The following is a 22,574-nucleotide window of genomic DNA, read 5'->3' as shown; positions in this document are numbered from 1 at the left end:
TTGATTGTAGTGATGTGACTAAATCAGCTTGTCAATGCGACTAATATATTTAGTAGTCCCTCCTTTGGTTCAGCTGTTGCTTGGTTTCTTCCAGTTTACATGCCTTCAACCATCGCAGCCTTCATATTTTATTTAAGTATTGATGACAGCAAACCACCTGCAGGGTAATTGCACCTCATCTTTTATTCTCATGTTTAAAACATTCTACTTAAATTTGCAACTAAAGTCTTTTAGCACTAAACCAAGTATCTGGCTGGACTTCTAATTTTTAAAGTCAATACGAGTAACCCTTCTGATTATATCTCTTTCTCAACCTTTTCCTCATTAAGCTGCTGCCTGCTGCTGTCTTTCCAAATGAACTTGCTCTAACACCAAGGAAGATGTACAGTCCAACATCAACATAGCCATCCTTGTGAACAGACACTTGGATGGCTGAGAAAAAATTGAGTTCTTTCTTCGCAGAATAGCATAATCTGCATTGATGTACATGTTGATGGCTGTGATGGAGACATGGACTTATACTAGAATAAGTACATGGCTGAGATTAAATTAACAGTATCATTGTTTTCCACTTGAAGCTACATCGATGGCAATATCAACTTTCAAAAGAAATAAATATAACTGAACAAAGAGATTTGGAAGGAGGTGGAGCATGGTGTTGAAAGAAAGGTAGTGTGCTCAGAGAGAGGTTTCAGAAGGGTATAATTGGCTTCTGGGTTGAATATTAAAATCCCAATATAGTTTCTTGGGTTTGGTAACCTGATTTAGTGGGATCTTAAATGCGGTTATAGTTTGAATTATGGGGGACAATGGTGCAGTCATTCAAGTTAGGGCTGCTCTGGTAGACATTATCATGGATATTAAAGTCCCCAATTTCATGGCGTGCCTTGTGAAGTATGGGGATGTATCCTAAATGACGTATCCTCAATATAGCCACGTCGAAATTCAAATAGTTTTAGATTTCATATTTTAGTTCTAAAATCATGTAGTGTCAAAATCAATCAATCATATCTATAATATGATCACATATTGTCATAATATTTCAAAATAATATATTCCGTAATAATATACTATCGATCAAATTTATGCATCGTGAATATTACGACTCAAAATTCATGAATATAATAATTTAATGATTCCTGATAAATTTAAAAAAAGTGAAACATTACTTACCTTGAGAACGAATCCAAAGTATTGGTCCAATCAGTTTCAAAACTCCTTCTATTTAAAAATTATCAGAATTTATCATATTCATTCCAATAAAATAGAAACCCTAATTCCAATATCCTTATAGGGCTGACTAAGCGAGAGTGTCCGACAACCCATTTAGTCTAATCATGACAAAACTCATCTGATTATATTCGAACTAAAGTACGGATGGTTCAATAGAGATCAGAAGTGGCCAAATCTAATAGTGTCTGAGAAGGGCCAAAATGGGGGTTAGCATGCCGCCCGTCGAATATAGATTAAGGTCTTTCACCAAGGTTAACTTAGAATCCCGAAGAGAAGTATCTTACTGGGTCATCATCTCTAGAGAAAGTAGACAGAAAAATAAAAAAGAGAAACAAAGAAAAGAGAAGAGAGAGGAGAGAGAAAGTCTAGTGGAGAGAAAAATAAAGAAGAAAGGAAAGAGAAAGAGAGTGAAGAGAGGAGAGAGAAAGAAGAGAGAGACTCTCTTCTTCTTCCCCAAAATGGGGGAGAGTCCGTCTCTCCTCTTCAATCAGATCCAGGGGCAGTCGTGGTGGCCAGCCCCGACGATGGCAGGAGGCAGCAAGGCTCAGCCAATAGGCACTCTGCGTCCAGTGGCGCTTGACACCTGAAAGCGCAAAAAAATAGTCAAAATAGGGATTTTGATTCCTCAAGATAGGAAACAACAAATCCGGCGGTCGGATCTTCGGCCATGACCACAGACCATTGTGAAGGAACGGAGGAAGGCCTCGGAGACAAGAACGTGCGGCGAAACTCGCCGGAAAACATAGAAGAAGGCCGGTTTTCACAAAAACATGGGAAACGGGGGCTTTGCTCCTTCTCAGCCAAATTTCGGTGGTCACCGACCAAAATTGAACTTCCAAAGGTCACGAAAGAGGGAGAGAAGGATTATTCAAAGATTGTCAGATTTTTATCTAGTTTTTTGGAGACGAATGACAGCGGTGGCGGCGCGACACAGTCGATGATCGTGGAAGAACCAAAGAGGAATTTGGCGACTAAACTCTAATTGGAGCTGGCTTTCTGGTGGGGGAGGATGCAGAGGAGCTTATATAGAGTGGAGACTAGGGTTTCCTAGTCTTTGGTAGAATCCGAGGAAGATGAGGACTCGTCCTCCTCTATCATGCTCAACAAGGGCTCTGCCCTGGTTCGGACGGGCCTTTGGGCTGCATTCGAATGTTGGGCCGGGCCAACAGACCAGCCCAGTAAGGCTGGGTCTCACAGGTGTGCTGAGAGATACGCAGTAGTGAACAATGTTATGGATAAGTTGAATAGATCATGAAGTGAAGATGATCTGAAATCTTGCATGGAGTTGAAGCATCAACTGTTCAACCACTCCGATGTTAATTTTGTAGACAAATCTAAGGATCCGAATTCTGAGGATAAAATGGTGCACAAAGAAGAATCAGACAGTTTGTCTGCTCTCTCATCCTATTCTTTGCCTATGGTTTGTACAACCGTCCATACTGATCTAGCCGCTCTCTCTAATATCTATGCTGAATTTTTCATCTCTTGGTCAAATAGCTCAATTGTGACTCAGAGGATTTACAAAACCATTATCTTGGACACCATCCAAACCGCAACTTTTCATGGAATATGTGCCTGAGAAGCTCGCAGCAATGTTGCAGAAACCCTGAAAAAGTAGACTGGCAGGTGATGGCATTTGTCCAAGTTTTTCCTGGTGGAAGAAGTTTGCCGCTATCGAATGAAGCAGCATATCGTTTTCCTTTGGTTTCCACTATACAGCCATGTATCGCAGCATCTGAAACATCCCGCTTAATATGTTGGATAATTTTGTCTCCTCCTCCAGCATTTCAACTGCGGATCGTCCAAGTACACAGTAACATCTTATGATCATGGTTTTTTTTTTAAGTGTTTTCATTCTGTAAAACATCTATATATAGATATGGTTTTTATGTCCACCTTATTTTGAGTTCTTGTTTCTGCGAAAGATTGAATAGATTTCCTAGCTATTCAAGCAAGAGTTGAGCCAAGTTCTACTTTCCCATCAAGCTCTAGGGGTGTGTAGGCCGAGGTGGCCCAATACTTCATTCAAGTTGCATGGGACACTTGCCTTCATTATATATTGAATCTTTCTAGTAGGGTTTAGGGTTCAATCACTCTTCTTGAGGTCAGGAATCGAGCACTGGGGCTTGTGATCTTTGCATCTGTGATTCCTTTCTTAGCTAGCTGGGAACACGAAGTCGTCAGTAAAAAAACCACTGCTATTATTGCAGGATGTGCCTGACACTGTTGTTGCAACAACAGTGCAGAGCAACTACGTTCACCTAACTGTTTTTTTTTTTTTTTTTTGAAGAAGAAGAGGAGGGAGGCAAAGCCGCCCGGCCTTTATTAGAAAAGGAAGAGTTTACAGAAACTATTTATAAAGAATTTGTAAGAATTAAAAAAAGAGCAATAAAAATTTTTACAAAAGAAAGTGGCATGTAAGTAGACATGTTAAATTATTCAAGAAGCTTATCCCAATGTGAGTCAGCTTTCTCTCAACATGGTGCACGAGATTATTTCAAAGTTTGAAATAAGAATCAAACAGCTTCTCTGAACAAAGAAAATCCTTTGTGAGGCTATTCCAAAGTCTATCCCACCACTGCTGGGGCAACGAAGGAGATATTAGCCAATTTCCGAAGAAATTGCCGGCCAACCTCTGCCTGTGTTGATGTGGTAAAATGGGATTGGAGCTCATCCTTAGGCTTAACAGCAATATTAGTGCAATCCCAACACGAAGGAAATAAACAATTAGCTTGCTGTTCGGTAATTGCACTTTAGGGGGGATGAATCTTAATACGTCAATGAAAATCCTGTAATTTGAGTGGTCAAAGGAAAGGAACCATGTTGCAGAGTCTCCAAGTTCTAAAATTCAAAAGGGTGGCAACTCGGGTGGTTCAAAAGCCATATTTGGCGAGCTCTTTCAAGTCAAGGTGAGCAACTTCGTCGAGCCTAACACCTCCACTTTGCTTTCGGTGCCTCCTCCATCCTCCAACTTTTGAAATCACCCTGTCCTGCTTCTCAAGCTATTCTATCTCTTGGGACTTCGAACAGGTTTCTCTTGCAATGATGCTCTCCTTTTCCTTTTTCCCTTTCAATTCTCTTGGTGGCTCCATGCACATCAAGTCATCAAAGCTGCCTTACAGTCAAAGTGGTGCTTGCTCCGTGCAGTTGGTGCTTGGTGGTGCACTCCACTCAACAAGGAATCGCAATCGCATATAGTAGTTAAAGAAGCAGGTTATTATGGAAAAGAGAGATCCAACTTTCTGACTGCTCCAAAGTCACCTTTAAACCATTTGGCCCGCTGGTGGGTTTTTTTCATGTGCTTGGGCTCTCGTCTTTATTCTCCCACCTCTAATCCGCAATTCCTTTCTTTCGTGGTCTCTTCTTTTAAAGTGGATGGACACTCCACAGCCTCAATCATAGAATGACTTTATAATGCCTTCCTCACATCTCACCATCATAATCTGGAATGGCATCTAAAGATTGCTAAGCCTCCATGAGGCATATCATTCAGTCTACGCTTCTTGGCTAAGATTAGAATTTCCATGCTTCCCATCCGTAGATATCTAAAGGATCTTTAAACTTCCAATAATTAGAGAGTCAATAGATAAACCACCCTCCTTATTGACCATCATGATCCTTACTTGATCATAAAGTAATGCAATCAGAGCAATGGTTAGATGAAAGATTATTTTCCCTTGGCACTTTAATTATGGTGCCCCTTGGCATCATCGAATTGTTCTGAGGCCAGAACAGTTGTTGGACATTGTTAGAAGCAATCATGGGAATCCAAGAATTATTCACACTAGAATAATATAATGGTTCGATGTCATAGCTCAGGACTTGGTTCCAGCCCATCTGCCATCGAGCGAGAATGAATGCCTGAATGCAAAAGGCAACCACAACGCATATTAATGCTCGAGCACCACTCAATGGCATCCACTTGTATTCTTTTAGAAGAAAGCAAACTAATAGCAGCGAATGGGATCCATCAATATCAAGTATTCTTGTGGTCTAGCTCCAATTAGAATCTTCTTCCACAATATCATCAACTTCCAATCCTTCTCACTTTTAAAACAGCTATAAACATGTCGACAAGGCTCTGACGTTGGATATCAACTCTCAAAAAATTTGTGTCCGAGCATATAAATATCCTACCACTAGCTGTCAATTCTATAAAAATTGGTGATAGATTCCTTACTAAGTCGCTTTTATGTAAGAGAGGACCTCCCAATAAAACCTAAAAAATGGCAGATGGTGAAGAGGGATTTGATTGCAATTATGTTCATGCGACTAATTTGTCATTAAAAATGTAAAATGGTATTAGATAACAAGCCTCTAAAATTCTCCTAAATATAATAGGAGGCTAGAGAATAGATTCTTTATACACATATTACTGCCATGATCTGTCCCAAAAGATTCCAAAGATCAGCTGAAATTAAACACACAAACCCAATAAACAGTCTTTTGCATGCACAATTATTATAATTATCTTCAGCCTCACTCATTGAATTATCAAATCCATAGCTAATACAGACTGTGGTCAAGTTAGGTGAACAAGTTTGGCTGTTTGTGCTGTGCCTTCAACCATCCTGGCATAAGCAAGCACTACTTTGTTGATCTTGCATTGATATTTTAACTCATCATTCTCTACATTCTTCTCCGGTTTCTTTTCTTCTTCTATGATGTGACTTATGAAGACTATAATCTCTCTTCATTTATTCTGAATAGAATTTGATGAATAACGTGGGTCTCTCCCATTACTCTCCTTCTTCTCATTAAAAAAAAAAAAAATCTGGTGTAGTTCCAATAAGAAGCTCTTTGTGCGCAATATGCTTTGTTCTTATCATCTTAAGACCTTTCTTTTTCCCCAGGATGAAAAAATCCTATCTTGCTTCCATCCAGTGGGATAGTGAAAGAAACAGCATGGTGGCCTCTCTATAGAATAGGCTGAAGCATTTTACAAGAGCACAAAGAAAAGGGACCCACAGCAATACATATGGTCCAATTTAGCCTTGTTTGTACCCAAATACAACCCATCTACATACTAAAATAAAAAACAATGACACTTAGACATAGTATGATCCTAACATTCTCTACTACATAAGCCGAAAGTACATGTCACCCCTCTCCTCAGCCTATGCACTGGGGAGAGGTTTCAGATTCAAACCTAGAAGTGGAAATTCCTACCATATTTTCAGAAGAAAAGAGCAAAGAAACTGACTAATTAACCAAGAAGCTTGTAGAGCAATGCATCAAGATAAAAATAAAGATTATAAGTATGTTCGAATATAACTGCGTGTGCCACAAAATCGAACTATCTTGAACAAACAAGTGAATTACCCATTCCCATTCAATTGCCTGACTTAATTAGCTTTATGCTCTCTCGACCAAATATAAAATTAGCTTATCTTTTGTTCAAGGATTTCATGATAAAGACTAATTAACCTCAGATCGTTGGGCCCTAGAGCTGCTATAAATTTGTATCATTTTTTAAGTGTAACATCCTGCCCTTTCTTCAAATCCTTCTCACATCCCTTGTGCATGAGGTGTCTCACCAAAAAGCCAGCCAGGCTTGATAAAATTGAATTGTGACCAACTGATCAACACCTATCTCTTGACCCATAATATGTCGTCAAATGATTAGCATATCATCTTTATGAATGATTTTGGTTAACACAAGCTGGTTTTACCGATAACCTTCATAGCTGTCTCTCCAAGCAACCTTTCCAGAGTAACTTATGAGTCACAAAGGGTGGGTGAAGCATGAGTGGGTTATGGTAGTCCTGTCCTTAGCTAATATTCAAAACCCATGTTGATGGAAGCTTTGTGAATTTTATAAACCATTCAAATGAATTGGAGTGAGGAGGAGTAATTAATAGAGTGGTTTGGAATCGACAAGATGGGCAGGAATACAAAAAGGGCCTGGCGAGGGGATGGGCACAAAGAGATCATGAGCTTATCTTTTGGAAGACTAACATGCTATTAGAGTGGTCAACAGTTTATAGGGGCAATAATAAGGTTGGCATGACTCAGTACTCCTTGCCAATGTCAATAATGGAGAGGCAAGCATGATGGACAAACCCAAGTGCTTGTGAGGATGGAAGGGCATTAGGAACTGCACTCCATACAAATGCATAGAAATAATGAAAGTAATGGAAGTTCTAAGACAAACATAAAGGACAAGGGACACCTTGAGAGCTGACTTGATCTAACACAAGTGGAGGCTAGGAGGATGTGGAAAGGATTGGCTTTAGGACCATTCGAGTCATTTTCTTTTACCTTCCAATGTTTTCCTTGATGGCACCTGATTAAAAGGGAAACTAAACAAGGTCTAGTGACTCATATAGTCTATATTAATTGTATTCTGAAGTGGGACCGATCTTTTGATGATGGTGATGATGGTTAAGACCATTGTGACAGCAAATAGGTTTTAAAAAAATACCAATTGACCGAGGATTTTTGCATTGTTTGCAGTTCATATTGAAAAACTTAACAATATCATGTGCCATATAGGCTAAATATATAGAAGGTTGCGAGGGTGGATACAAAGTGAGCTCCATGATTCTCTGCAGCAATGGCGGACTAATGCAGAATTGATGGCAACAACCAAGGTATAATAAAACTTGTTTCTGATGTTTTTCTCCACCCCAAGGAAAAAGGAAAAAAAAAAGACAAAGTAATTACAAATTGTATATGATGTTTTTTATTTCAAATATAAAAAAAAACAATCCTAGCTATGAATAAAGAGCTAGTGGAGGCACTGCGATGTAGTCTGATCTTGTAATGATAAGCACGAATATACTGATTCAAACCTCAGACCTTGTTTTGATGAAGAACCTAACAAAACCAAACCTCCAGCCCCACTTTTTTTTGTCTTTTTTTTTTTTTTGCTTTTCTTTGGAGGATAATGATGCAAGAAGCAGCACCCAAGCCATAGAAATGATTGAAAAAATTACCTCCCAACTTCCAAAAGTGGATCCTCCAAATGGAGGATTGATGCAACAACCAAGCAATAATCCTATTTGCTAATGAAAGACTTAATTACTTGCAATAAGACAAATTCATACATCAAAGTTAAATAAACTTTATATGTATGCATAATATCCTTTTGACCTAAGAGGTGATTCATATGTAAAAAACTGAATAGTTGATGCTGCATTTTCACCCAGCCATTGGCTGATATTGGTTGTTGGATGCTTCTGCTCATAAGAAACAAGGGTTGATAGCCCCAAGGGAGGCTACCCGAACATAAAACTACTCATGCGCCCTGGGTTTCATTCCCTCTACGATCTCAAAACCCATATAGATCCATTAAATTAACTCCAGTCATGAAATTACCGAAATACTCCTATAAGAAATGCAGGTCTTAGCGTCAAGTATAATAGAGTGCAAAGGTAGGGGCTTTACAGTGGAATAATTTACAATACTTCATCTCCCTATTTTTATGTTGCTCCAAATAAATTATATCTCCTGCATGACATGTATATCCTGCAATCTACTTTTTCTTTTCTACACAAAACTTGAGAAATTTTCATAAATTTCTGGTTGCTCGAGAAGTCTTTACGATGTTGATGATAATCTTAATACAGAGCTGCTAATTATGACGGATGTGCTAACTATGTATATGAAATCAAAAATAAACCGATTTACTATCATCCTTTAACTCGAATTAGCAAAAGTAATATTTTTTTTGCATAATATGAATTCCAAACATTTATGGTCCGTCAAAGAGAATATGGCCATCATTTTGGAATCTTAGGTGCATAATTGATAGTTTATCAATACCACCAAGGGCTTTATCAACTATGCCAGACACCTGGGTACGTGGAGGATCTTTCTTAAGGTTGATTCGACCATAGTGATTGAATGAATCTAGAGCGGGCATGACTGGACAGGTTTACACCCTCTAGTCAATGTTATTTGTCATTTTTTGAAGGAGTCAGATTTCTTCAGTGTCATACATATATTTCGGGAGACGAAGAGTGTAGCGGACTGAATCGCTTCCTTCGCAACATATCACTCTGAAGCCGTCACATGAAGGAATATTGGAGCATGTGCCATTGGCACTAGAGCTTATTTTGTACTGTGACTATTTCGAGCGTACTTACAGCCGTATGTAGTGAGACGCCAATATACCAAAAAAAAATAAAAGATACGGGCTACAAGGATGGGGTCGGATCAAGTTACTGCAAAAACAATTAGAAGCAATGCTCCGAGCCCAGCAGTATGAGACGAGAGAACTGGTCCCTGCACCAGGTGGGATGGCAAAGGCATCGAGATGCGGGTCCCAAGGGGGACAATGTATCCTATGCCATCTTGTTTCAGTGCGCAGGCAGCACACCCGAGATATTTCACTCTTTTTAAAGGAGGGCTGGCCCCTGGGTGTCATCTTCAAAGCCTGCGAGGAGAACAGGGTCGTATGGGAGGAGGGAGAGCGCCTTCTCGCATGTCCCACTCCACTCAGAGACATTAAAGATCTCTATTGCTCACTTTATTCTTAATAGTTTGCCAAAAATCGGATTGGAGTACGCTAAGGGTGCGCAAAGCTTTTTTTTTTTCCAATAAAGAAGAAGGCATGTGATGGGGAGAGAGAGAGAGAGAGGTTAAACCTCTCCCTATAAAACTCTCACAAAGCTGGCAAAAGAAACAAAGCATGGTGTGAATTGTGATGCCAACTCATTGGTCCATCCAAGAGGTAGCAAAGAAAAGAAAGGATTAGATGCCCTCTCTCACCAGTCTAACTCGCAAAAAAGTACTCATGGTGGTAAAGGAGTAGGTGAAGAGTGAGAAGAGGTCTTAGCAAACAACGAAAAAAAAAAAAAAAAAGAGTGAGAAGAAGGGAAGAGTAGGAGAAGATGTCAGTGAGAGAGCAGGGATGTGTGCAAGGTGGGTGAGGAAAGCATGATAGCATTAAGAGGCGAGAGGCCAACCACAGCTGAAAGGCAGCGTGGTGGCAAAGGAAAGGAATCTGACACCGCTTTGCATTGGTGTTTGTACTGCTGAGGCGCGATAAGTCTTTGAAAGCCTCTTAACAATGCTGGGTGTCTCGACCCACTGACACCACTCTATCAACCACACCACCTCATTTAAAATAACCCTTCAGCCCTCTCCCTCTAGGGGCAGTCTGCTTTCCCTTCTTCCTCTTCTTTTCTTTTCTTTGTTTTTTCCTTTCTCTTTTGCTAAGGATTTTGATGTGCTTTCCACTTTTGAGGTAGAGTCCCAAATAGATTGGCAAAATAGGTAGAGTTAAACAAGAAGGGTGGGACAGGGTTGAAATCACCGCTTGTCCCAAAATCATCACTGCTCTGATATTATAATAAAATCACCACTTGTCTCAAAAATTTAAATTATAATACATTTATTTATATATTTTATTTTTGCTTACAGATAAATAGGACTGAATAAAAATATAAAAATTAAAAATTTTGCATATAATTTTTTTTTGCCTCGAGAAGAAAATTTGTGAAGAATACTATATACCTTTTCTGGTGGACTTTAGTATTGCACGCATGTGCTCTTTATCAATCAAGTAAAACTTGTTTTATTAGAATTGGATCGAGTCAGGTATCTAGTATGACAGAGTAAATTACTATCCTTTTTTTTTTGAGTAAAAATTTGAACGAATCTTCTTGTATTTTATTTTTTTATTTATTTTTGAGGCATTGCTTGCCCTTGCATCATCCCTTGGCAGTGGTGAGAGGTGATGGGAGCCAGACTTCCTGCCTTCCCCCGTCTTTCATCAATTTTCATGAGACAAGCGAAAAAGGAATCACTCGAGGTCACATGAGGCTTATGAATTAGTGCCCCTTGCGAGTAGTTTCCGGACTTGTTTGGAGGAAATTGGAAGATGGGAATTTCCAGAACCTTCTGTAAAGGTATCCGACTCATGGTAAGCAAATATTGGTGAAAAGCGACAAGAAAAATTAAGTTTTCCACTAGATTATCACATGAAACTGAGGGCCCGAGGAAAGATTTGTGAGGAGTCTTAGATTCGCTTTTAAGGACCAGGGTTCGCAAGGTGGTCGAATGAAGGAAATATTTAAAGGCACCCTTCCCTTCCCTTCATCTTCCCACGGTCAATGGGTGGTTGCACGAGGTACAGGTGCATGTGAACTGTATCGATTCAAATGGTTATCTTCTCCTTTTCTCCCCTCACAAGCAAAAAACACGCCTACTAAGTATTTGATGGCCTTCCCCATGCTCTTGGAACTTGCGAGTGTACGTGAAATTGGCTTCCTCATGTTTACTTCTATACAAGGTAAATGAGTAAAAAAGAATCCTTAATCCAGGGAAATTTTGGTTTTTGGTTAACTAGTATCATGGGGAATGGGGGAATCCACTCAAGAGCTATATGATCATGAGAGGACAAGCATCCTTTTGTTGGTCTCCTTGCACTTTATTTGCCTAAACAACAATTGGGGCTCTTTTCCACATAAATGTTATACTGCATGGCCTGAATCCACTTTTTATGTTTTGCCTCTTTGTGTCATGCTTCTTTTGGTTGAGCCGTTTGAGATGACCAGTGACAACAAAAGGAAAAAGGTCCCCGTTACCCATGAAATGTGCCATGAGCCATTGACTTGAACTGGTGTCTTGTGCTTAGAAAAGGAGGGGCTTCTTTAGGCTGAACTAGTGCCAGTGGGAATCCAAGGGCAATAGTACCATTGGAACAAATGAGTAAATAAATCAAGGCAAGCCATGGGAAAAAAAAAAACTTTGGAAAGATTCCTATATACGTTAGGTGCATGGTGTACTACTGTTTGGACCCCAAAAAAACGAAATAAATGCAACAGTTGGTGAGGAGGTAGTACCAAATGTGAAGTAAAAAACTTGGAGAGAGAGTGGGTAGAAAACGAGTTCTGCAAACGGTAGGGGTTTATAGGTAGAAGGGTACCTGAAGAAATTGCGGGATTTATAAGTTATACCTTCATTTTTTAATATTTATAATTATGTATAAAAGTAATTAAGAGATACCGGCATCTGTACAATTTTAGTATTTAGTCGAGTCTTGATAAAGTGAAAGGAGATTTTTAAGGTTTTAATGTGTTTTTTGAGAGGATAATTGTTATTAATTCTCCCGAATCTGGCTTTTTTTTGTTTTAAGGTTCACACTAATTGTAAGACTCCTTCAGTTCTCGTACAGATATTACATGATGAGAGGAATTAATAGTCAATGATATACCAATCTGAATGATAATTGCTTTAGACCTCTATCGTGGTACTGGGATTCTAAATCCCGAGGGAATGATTGCGTTTATTGAATGGCAAAAAGGTGATTATATCTATACTACTATTTAGCACTGTTCTAAGGGAACTCTCCACCTCAATGACCGGGAGTCACTTTTGTTAAGAATCATGAGAAGAAATAATAAGATTTACAAATTTTCATTACAAATAAAGCGGTGCTGGCAATGACGCTTATGGTGATGATGGTGGTGTGGTGATATTGAAGTTGGAATGGTGGAGATGGTTGTTAATGGTAAAAGGTATGAGTTGCTTATTTTTGAAAATTGTAAAAATAAAAATTTCTTTTATGTTTCTGAAAGTAATTAAAATAATTTTTAAAAATAAAAATAAAACAACATCATCCAACATATTTTTCATCTTGATTTCTATAGTTTTATTTTAAAAATAAAATATAGAAAATAAAAAGCAAAACCGGAACAGATAGGTCTTGTATATAACAATGAGACTTTCTTTAAAAAAAAAAATCTTCAATGAGATTTTATGCATATATACATACAAGTTGGCAACATAAAATTAAGAGTGGCTTTACATATACCCAAAATGTAATGAGAATGACGTAATAAAGAATTTGAGTTTTTACCCTAACACAACTTATTTCGTCCTTGGCAGTTCACTGAGACGAGAGAGAGAGAGAGAGTACTTATTATAATTTTTTATAATATTTTCGTAAATTAAACGGGTATCAAGACCAAAACCAAAATCAAAATCAAGAACTATAATTTTAGTTAAAAATCCTTCAGGCCGTGGTTGTCGCAAGTTCAAACCTCGAACTCGGATCGAGTCCTGAGAGAATCCAAACTCGATCTTTAAATGATAATCAAACGAAGGAGGTGATGATCATTAATGGTCAAACCATATTTCCAACTCCATTTTAAAAGCCAATAGTGATATGTCGATGTTAATTGCTGTCAGCAATCCAACTTGCATTCACCATAAAATTGATGTTTTAAGTATACTATTCCTTTATTCGAGTATTATGTTCCTCCTCTCATAAATGTCGATGGATTCCTCCTATGTGCTCCCAGATGGCATGTTAAGAGGTCTGCATCTGTTTACGTATGCGTCTGTTGATGGGGTAGCGGTGCAAAGAAACTCCATTACGATCGAGAAGCACAAAATAAGGTTTATTCCGGTAAAAGCTTTGCTTCCACCAATCGAGATGAATGCTTGGCCCCATTGTCCTTGCATAGATTTTTCCAGATCATTATCCAAGATAATATGGCGACCAGTTACAGCAACATAGTGGTGATATCTCAAAGATATATATATATATATATATATATATATATATATATATATATATATATATATATATATATATATATGTAGGTAGAATTCCCAGTGAGAAAGGGAAGAAAGGAAAGAGAATATATTGCAGCCGGCGGGGTCTTTCGTTGCTTCCTTTGCTCCTTTTCCCAGTTGGACAATCATATCAAATACAACCCCTCACCATCCACCCTTGGTGAGGTTGCCACTTGCTCCTCACTGAGATAAAGAGTTCCAAACCCACCACATCTACCCTTCCCTCAGCTAAGTCCTACCCGGACCCATGCGAGAGTGAGATAGATAGCCATTTGTTGGGTATTGGCCTTAGACGGTGCTCAACAATTATTGGGTGCAATGAATGGGAAACTTGGCAAGGAGTTGATAGAGAGTTGGAGATACGAATGGTGAATCGGTGATGACTACTCCCACCACCATTTGGCGTGAGGCAAGAGGAGGTAGCACACAAAGAGGAGAGACTATTTAACAGACGTCATGCTTTATATAAATTAATGATGGTTGGGGAGCCTAACGGGGACAAAGCCATACCAAACTAAACCTTAATTTGGTCGGCTTGGGATCGTTTCAACCCTGCCATCACCACCAAGAAAAGTTGTTGGTTCACGGATTCTAACATATTCAACTTTATTATTCTTATTTCTATCAAGATAAGCAAGAACAAATGCCGATGTGCCGTGTAGCCAACAACCATGTTGATTGTTGCATGCCATCAGCTTGCGAGAGGAGACCGATTGTTTTGTTTCAAGAGGGTGAAGCATCGTATACTTTTATTCCCACCGATGTATTTATACTAGATTGGTATAATAAATCCGATTAAACAAGAAGAAAAAAAAAGGTATAGTAGATTTCGATGGGTAATGTATACGTATGTTGGTGATTAGAAGGGCATGCATTGTGAGAGGTTGTCTTGATGGGTTGAATCGATCCCTTATGTAAGACTTTTTTACTCTCCTGCTAAAAAGAATTTTTTTAGCAGATAACTGAATGAGCTCTTTACTATACTCGGAACGTTGTATTCATTAATGATCTCTCTTCCTACCTTTCTACCTCCTCATCTCCTAGTGGATTTCTGGGCTTCGGGTGAGAGATTACATGGACATGGAAGTTGGAGTATCCATCAGCATTTAGTTTACTGGTTATTCTATCCATATGATATCTTGTACAGCAGTGGAGTTTTTACATAAAGCTTCAGCAAACATGCGAAAAGGAGATATATGACAGTTGAGCAGTAAATAAGTTGGGATATGTTATTCTTCTTTTGACATGTGCATGAGATTATTTGCATGATCGCCATAAAGATATCCTGTGGATACCGTAACCAGGCATCCAGCACCCACACTAATAAGATAGGATATCTTGAACAGTGTACCGGCCTTTGTACGCCATCCCTTTTGTAATCCAATTGAAAGGTTCAAAAGGATGGAGTCAGGCTTGACAAAGACCTGCATATCCTAATCGTGGTGGGATCCGACTCCAAATAGTCTAAGCTTTAAGCCTTGATAAGCTCTTTATCACCCTACTTCCATCATAGTTGGCTCCAGGTCTCGCCGCTTATTTGGACGGCGAATTCGAACCAGAACTTACACCATGACCGTGAACCGGGCTCGGTCGGTGCTGCCTTGTGGACCCCGCGATCGGAACTTATCTAGTCCGGTCCCACATGGATCTTTGGCAATGGAAATTTGTCAGGCTGCGCTTTCATATTGAGTCACCTCCATTTCCCGATGTCCAAGTGGGGCCCAATCAACATCAGGCGTGGGCCGATCATGGCCCTACCCGTGCGTAGCGGAGCAGCCCTTCCAAAATTACTATTTACCCGGCAACGATAATCTCCTGAAATTTATCTCCCCTTGGACTTATTTGTATGCAGAAGATAGTGACCATCATGACAGCTATTATTCATCATTATATGATAAGAATTAATAGATAATAACGAAAATAATACCATTACTCATGATATTATGCCTAAAACTATCATGTTTGATGTCAAAGTAATGTTGCTGTTTCCATATATATATATTTAAAACCATTACAAGAGCTATGGGGAAGCGGCTCACAAAATTTAAAAAAAAATTAATAATATAAAAAAAAGTAGCAGATATGCGGCTCTTATGGCTCCGACTCACAAAACCGGCGTATTTGTAGATCAAAACAGAAGACAATTTAAAAAGAGAGCCGTCTCTTTCTGCCGAAGAGACGAGAACACCGCTAGAACTATAAAATATTAACTCCATACGTAATTTTTCAGAGTCCTGCATATAATAATAGATAGAGGCTCGGTAGATATCCTTGCAGAGAAGCAAGAGAGGTGCCGGAATAAGTCGAAGGGACCGTGCTCGGTCGCACTTTCCAGTGAATTAGTAGGAGACGCAGCCCTCGTGGGGTCCAAAGTCCAAACCCCTCCCCCCACCCGAAGGTGCGTCTCACCTTCCTCCTCTCTTGTGCATATGTTATGTCTGAATACTGAGTGCAGAAGAATACCGGATCCTTTTTGGAAGGAGGGATAATCACCAAAACGGGGCTGCTCCGTAATGGATCGTTTGAGCGATCATGTGTGTGGGCATGACAGCAACCTCCTCGGGATGGGCCCCTCCTTGGAAGAATCGCATGACATTTACTCATTCTTGTGAAATTATCAGAGGGAGGCAGGGAGCCGTCCCCTCCTTGCCTTTCCTTTGTCCGCACTTTAATGCTGGGGGTAAGAATCCAAGGGCCCTTCATCAGCTGGGTCCTTCTCCATATGTCCACCGAGCTATCAGGTTTTAATTCCAGAACGGTGTATTTGACTCTCTCTCTCTCTCTCTCTCCCTCTGTGCGTGGCATAAGCTCGTTATCCGGAAGCATAGCAATCTTGTGCCATGGTTTCTAGAAAAATGGTTCGTGGCATTCAAAGAATCGAGAAGGAAGACTGGAAAACGTCTGGTTGAAGGTTTTTGCCTCGGGGTATGAGGATAGTAGTTGTCGTGGAGTGAAAAAAGGAGAAAAGGGTGATGAGCAACTGCAGTTTCTTAACAAAAATGGGATGCCACCGCATTTGAATTAAGCATGATATATGGTGTTATGCCAAAGCCATTGCACCCCGTAATTAAGCATAGAATTTTTCACATAAAATTTCAAATAAATATTTCGAATTAATTGTTGGGAAGCTGAACGATGAATTATCGGGGGAAGGAAAAAAATTGTAGAGGTAATTATAGTCGTTGATGCCTTGCATATGAAACGCGTGTGTGAATAACAAATTTTGAAGGATAAATAAATACAGGATATGAATTTGATTTTTTGAAACAAATATAAAGGTGGCCATCTTGTTTCTAACTTGTTGAATGCGCTAATGTCTCTCAAATGGAAGGATCAGGAGTCGGTTAATGACTTTGATGCACAATTCCAATTAGATTGTCTATAACGACAACAAAGACTTGTGAATTTATCCAGAAAACTTATGAATTATTTTTAAAACAAGCTAATATTCAATTATTTTATCTAATTTGTACCACATTGAAGAATTCATTGTCAATGGGCACAATATTCCATTATAAAAAGTTTCTCATAGTTTTGTTTTCTCTATGTTGCAAATAATCTAGTTAAATAAGTTGCAATTACCTGATGAGATATTTTTTGCGCTGATGTACTTCTATTTTTCCATGTGTAAGGCTGAAAAGTCTTCAGATTTCCTAGCGATATTATTGCTCGAAGAATCGAAAGTGTTTACATGATGTGACTAAATAATTACCTTGGATTAATAATAACTAAATCTTTGCATTGAATATTAGCAGTTAACACAGTCCTTGGTTTATTTTTAACAAACATGCGATCAAAAAATTCAAAATTATCAAAAAAGTTTTTGCAAATGGACTATAGATGAAACAAATATATGGGCCTTCATTTATTTTTTTTTTGGATTCGTAAAAGGTAAATTAAAACTCAAAAGAAGGAAGTGGGTTATGTGGTATTATATGGACTATGGCAAGATTTCCACATTAATAAAAATGCACCTAGTCATACTCCTTGATAGAATACCATGTGAAAGCACAACAAATCATAATGTATAGAATGCAAAATTCAATTGGACTTCTTCCTGTCAATTGAGCTAGAAAATCGAAAATGGCATAATAGTCAATTCAACTTTTCCTTACAAAAATAATCTAAAATACAAGAATCCAACATAAAGCGTGTAACAACCAATCAAGGTTAGGTTGACGGATTTAATCGCTGCTTCTTGATTTTCTAAGATAAGGAAAGAAGAAAAAGAAAAAGAAAGAGCAGTTGGGATGTTGGAACCAATCTTGAAGTCCAAGAGAAAAAAAGAATAATTATAATAAAATTTGGAAGTAACAAGACCCAAAGGAATCCCTTAGATTTCTCCAATGTACAAACAAAGGCCAGCCAACCTGCTTGCATCCGCCATTCATGGCCCTACTCCCCCACATGCCCCCCATAATTATTATAATATTTCAGTTTTAAAACTAAATCACAATCTCACATCGAGGAAAGAAAATTTATGTGGTTGTGAGCAACCTCCCCCGCTCCCCCTTGTTTCTCGTGTGCGTGAGAAGAGTGCGCAAGATAGAGAGCATATTAAGAGGCCGGTCTTTGGCTGGACCGATTCGATCGTTTTCTTCTCCCTTCGCTTTCCCCCTTCTTTGTTTTTTTAACGCATCGAAATCCGATGAGCGGGCGAGAGAGAACAAGAGCCGAGAACGAGGGTAACGAGTAGTCTTTGGCTTCTTTGGCGTTGCCTTCGATTCCTCCACCGTTTCTTTCTCTGCCTTTATTCCCCCCTTCCTTGCTCTCAGGAATCCACCTCTTTGCTTCTTTCCCCACCTCTCGCTCTCTATCTCTTTCTCTCACTATATCCGGTTTTCTTCTCGGGGATTCGCAATGGCGGTTCAAGCGCAATACCCATCCAACGTTCTACTTCTCAACGCAAGGTGTGCTCCCTGTTTCCATTCCTTCCCATTTTGTTGGATTTCTTCAACAAAGATGGAATTTTTCGGTGTTTTTCTGAGTGGTTTTCTGTTTTGATGCAGAGGCGAGCAAGAGAGGAAGGAAATGGATTACCCCCAGTCCACGCCTGGGTTCCTTGATCAATCCGGGGTGTACTTCTCCAATGGAGGTGAGATAAAGATGCCATCTTTGCCTCTGTTTTCTCTGTGATATTGGTTGTATGCGATGGTTTCTTTCTTCGGCGGTGTCTGAGAGGGGATTCGGTTGTTTGGTTTCGTTGGACAGTGAATGGGAATCCTAGGAAGAGGGGAAGAGAGGACCCGGCGGTTCCAATGGCGGCCTCGGCGCAGCAGAACCACCCGATTAGCCTTTTCTCGCTGCAATCTCAGCCCTGTTCGACGCCTCTTCCGCCCCCGATGCTTATAAGCTTCGCCCAACTCCAGAGTCAGCCTCCTCCCATCGTCTCCACCGGCCTCCGTTTGGCCTTCGATGACCAACAGCAGCAGCACCAGAACCAGAACCAATCCAATCTCTTCCTCTCCTCTTCTTCTTCCTCCTCTTCCCCCTTCTCCACCATCCTCTCCGAAGAACTCGCCACCCAAATCAACCAACAGAAGGAGGAAATGGAGCAGTTCCTCCACGCCCAGGTAGCTACGCTTCTCTCCTCCTCTTCTGGGCCTTTCCTTTCCGTTCTACCAGAGTGCGAGAGTTAAAAATCGGATTTTTATGGTGGCAGGGAGAGCAACTGCGGCGGGCCTTGGCGGAGAGGCGGCAGAGACACTACCGGGCGCTGCTGGGCGCGGCGGAGAAGTCGGCCACGAGAAGGTTACGAGAGAAGGAGGCGGAGGTGGAGCGGGCGGCGCGGCGGAGCGCCGAGCTCGAGGACCGCCTCGCCCGCCTGAGGGCCGAGTCGATGGCGTGGCAGGCCAAGGCCGTGGCCGAGCAAGCCACGGCCGCCTCCCTCCACGCCCAACTGCAGCAGGCGGCCGCCGCCGCCGCCGCGGCGCTGCCCCAGGGAAAGGCGGACGAGTGTGGTGGCGAGTCGCCGGCGGAGGACGCCGAGTCGGCCCACGTCGACCCGGACCGGGTCGAGCCCGAGCGGGCGTGCCGCGCGTGCCTGTGCCGGCCGGTCTCGGTGGTTCTCTTCCCCTGCCGCCACCTCTGCCTCTGCTCCGCCTGCGACGCCGCCGCGGGCGATGCCTGCCCCGTGTGCCGCTGTCTCCGAACCGGAAGCGTCCAAGTCTTCCTCTCTTGAAACCACGAGTCCCGTTACCCCTACCCCATCGCTGGCCGTCCAAAACACAACAAAAAGAAAAACGAAAAATAAAGAAATTTAGAAGAGGGGGGAAAAAAAAACGAAGTGAAAGAACTCATCGTTTTCCTTTTACTGTTTTGAGATGAGCACCTCTCTCTCTCAGTCTCTCTCTGTTTTATTTTTGTTTTTTTTTTTTTTGGTTTTTGGAAAGATTCAATTTATATATTAATTCTTTTATTGGGTGTAAATTTGATGAATGCCAGCATACTGCTGTGAGGCTCTCTCCTGCATTCTTTATATTTGACGTGGTTGTAGTAGCAGCATCAAGCGGGCATGGGCGGTGACCGCATCCACGCCTTCGACCGAGCCGACGGTTAAGACACCAGGCATCGCCGGCGACCCGTGCGGTCGGTTGCCCGCGAGCGGAGCGGAACGGAGATGGGGACACGGGTGAGCGGATCCCGTACACGTGTCCGGTGGGCCTTTTCGCTGGGCGGTGGTACCCGGGAACGTCGTGCGGTTGGCGGGAGAGAGAGGAGGAGGGGGGAGAGTATGGGCTGTCTGATCGCGATCGGAGCCGTGGACGGGGAGGGATGGATGTCGGTCTTTTGTCCGGCAGAGCACCGTATCCTGGGGAAGTCTTGTCTGGACTTAATTTCCGTGTCGCTCGAGGACTTAATAATGGGCCGGGCGGGCCGTAGACGTGGTACTAGGCCCTAGCCCGTAGGGAGTCACATCTGGGTGGGCTTGGACTGATTGACGATGGACCCTTTCAATTGGACGGTGAATATTGAATCAGTCCAAATAGTTCAGTTGATAGGGACGGTCCAGGTTGATCGTATACTGAATGAGATTGTCGGCAGACAGATTCATGCACTGCGACGCATACAGGGAGTAAACGGCTACGTGCGTGCGAATTATAGGTTTGCTGGACTTTAGATGGCGGAAATGGCGGTGGCGTTCGTGGCTGTGCGACGGTAGTGGCGTTGATGGTGGCGAGGTGGTCGTGCCATGTAATAGTAACTGAAAGATGATGATGGCTATGGCCATGAAGTTAATAATGGCGATGATGGCTATGGCCATGAAGTTAATAGTGGATTGCAGTAGCGATGAGAGATATGAAAAGTGAATTTCTTTGTATAGGTTTGATTTTTCTTTAATTCTTTACCTTGATCCTGACATGACATGCAGGAGGCATTTTTGCCCCTTTTTTATAGTCTAATTGGTCACTAATGCATAATTTATTTTGTACAAAAACACTTACGTAAGAATTTATTTTCTTTTTAAAAAAGTCTAAAACTTATGAGAAGATCTGATATGAAATGGGAATAAACTAAAGATCTAGGCCTCTGATATCACTAGTTAAATGTTTTCTCACCATTTCCATCCATGTTATCTTTGTTTAATGGCCTATCTAAACCTGTACAATCTTTGTTTAACATGTTCTCCTCTTCAATGTCATTTAAAATCTAAAATGCACTTACAAATTTATCACAAATTGGTTTGCACTTCTCCTTTAAATTCCCTCTATAAGTCCATTTTGTTCATCCAAAATCCTCCTTGCATTACAATAATTAGCCACAAAAATAAGAAAGAAATTGAACTCTTGCATGGACAGAGGAAATAGGTGGCCCAAAGCCCTCAATGTAGTTTAACATGAGAAACTCTTTGGTGATGCAACTAAGCAAGTGTTCGCCTATAACATTCTAGTGGATAAGCTCATTAACTTTGTTAACGTACAGCCAAATTTGTTCATGATTTCTGGGGTGGTTTTACTTCTGCTACGTATAAAGCTAGTGAACAACGGCAACCCTAAAACCGCGTTCGGTGAGTCAAAGCTCAAAGAGGGGCTGCGGTCAAAAATGGGATGATATCGGTTACTATTTGTATATATAAATCTATTGGTACACCTTAATGGAATCCTGTGCCTCTCGATCGCTATCTTCTATGTTAGCTTGTCAAGATGTTTAAAAGGCTTTGCTCGCCGTTTCTTTAAGGTGTGGTTCCAAAAGGATAGGCTCAGAAAATTAAAAAAAATACGGTTCGTTTCTCCGTGTGGGGCGGTGAATTGGACGAATAGTTGGAAGAAGGTAGGAAAGATAAGTGGGTTTATCCGCCCTGACTCATTGTCTTGAACTCTAATATGATGAGTTGTATAAGTTACAAAATTCAGGCGAATGTGCCTTATCATATGCCTTTGTTTTCTCTATACTTTTCTCCGATAATGATCTCAAGCCGTGTTTTTGAGGATACTTCATTTTCAAGCGGCATCGACTGAGAGATTCATGGCATCGAAGATAGCTAATGGCAAGACAGACAGGGCAGCTTCTGATGCCGATAAGTCATGAGAAATTTCAAGATGCATGGCCTATTTCTTGTCCTAAGTGACAACTAGATGTATGATCCGAACTAGTATTTCTATTTTTGCTTGGCGCTTGGTTTTTCCAACAATTTTTTTTTGGTGATGGATTTTTTTTGGATTATTCGCATGTGGAACTAGAGGTAGTGATTGAGTTGTGAGATATGTTTTGATGTAATTAAATAATTTATGAAAATATATCATGTGGAGGGTTATTTGGCTGATAAATTTTCCCTTTTCAGCACTATTCATGTGATATTTTTTTCCAAC

The 22,574-nt window shown here is 40.7% G+C and overlaps 1 protein-coding gene across 1 annotated transcript; it reads left to right on the top strand.

Moving 5' to 3' along the window:
* Window positions 1–18,140: 18,140 nt before the first annotated feature.
* On the top strand, window positions 18,141–20,210 carry LOC103710759 (uncharacterized). Its single transcript, XM_008796638.6, has 4 exons — window positions 18,141–18,674; window positions 18,774–18,859; window positions 18,976–19,337; window positions 19,427–20,210. The coding sequence occupies exons 1-4, from the start codon at window positions 18,625–18,627 to the stop codon at window positions 19,943–19,945; spliced, it is 1,017 nt and encodes a 338-aa protein (XP_008794860.2). The 5' UTR covers window positions 18,141–18,624; the 3' UTR covers window positions 19,946–20,210.
* Window positions 20,211–22,574: the final 2,364 nt, after the last annotated feature.

This window comes from Phoenix dactylifera, chromosome 3, assembly GCF_051530095.1.
Source record: "Phoenix dactylifera cultivar Ajwa chromosome 3, Ajwa_hap1_PhDact_Kaust_v1.1, whole genome shotgun sequence".
NCBI lineage: Eukaryota > Viridiplantae > Streptophyta > Magnoliopsida > Arecales > Arecaceae > Phoenix > Phoenix dactylifera.
The sequence above is the reverse complement of the archived record's forward strand: the minus strand, read 5'-3'. Positions and strand labels throughout refer to the sequence as shown.

Bases quoted from the DNA above. Each gene is read 5' to 3' on its own strand.
- LOC103710759 (XM_008796638.6), top strand. From the start codon at position 18,625: ATGGCGGTTCAAGCGCAATACCCATCCAACGTTCTACTTCTCAACGCA. The intron at 18,675-18,773 runs GTGTGCTCCCTG...GTTTTGATGCAG, and splicing joins GTTCTACTTCTCAACGCAAG to AGGCGAGCAAGAGAGGAAGG. The intron at 18,860-18,975 runs GTGAGATAAAGA...TTCGTTGGACAG, and splicing joins GGTGTACTTCTCCAATGGAG to TGAATGGGAATCCTAGGAAG.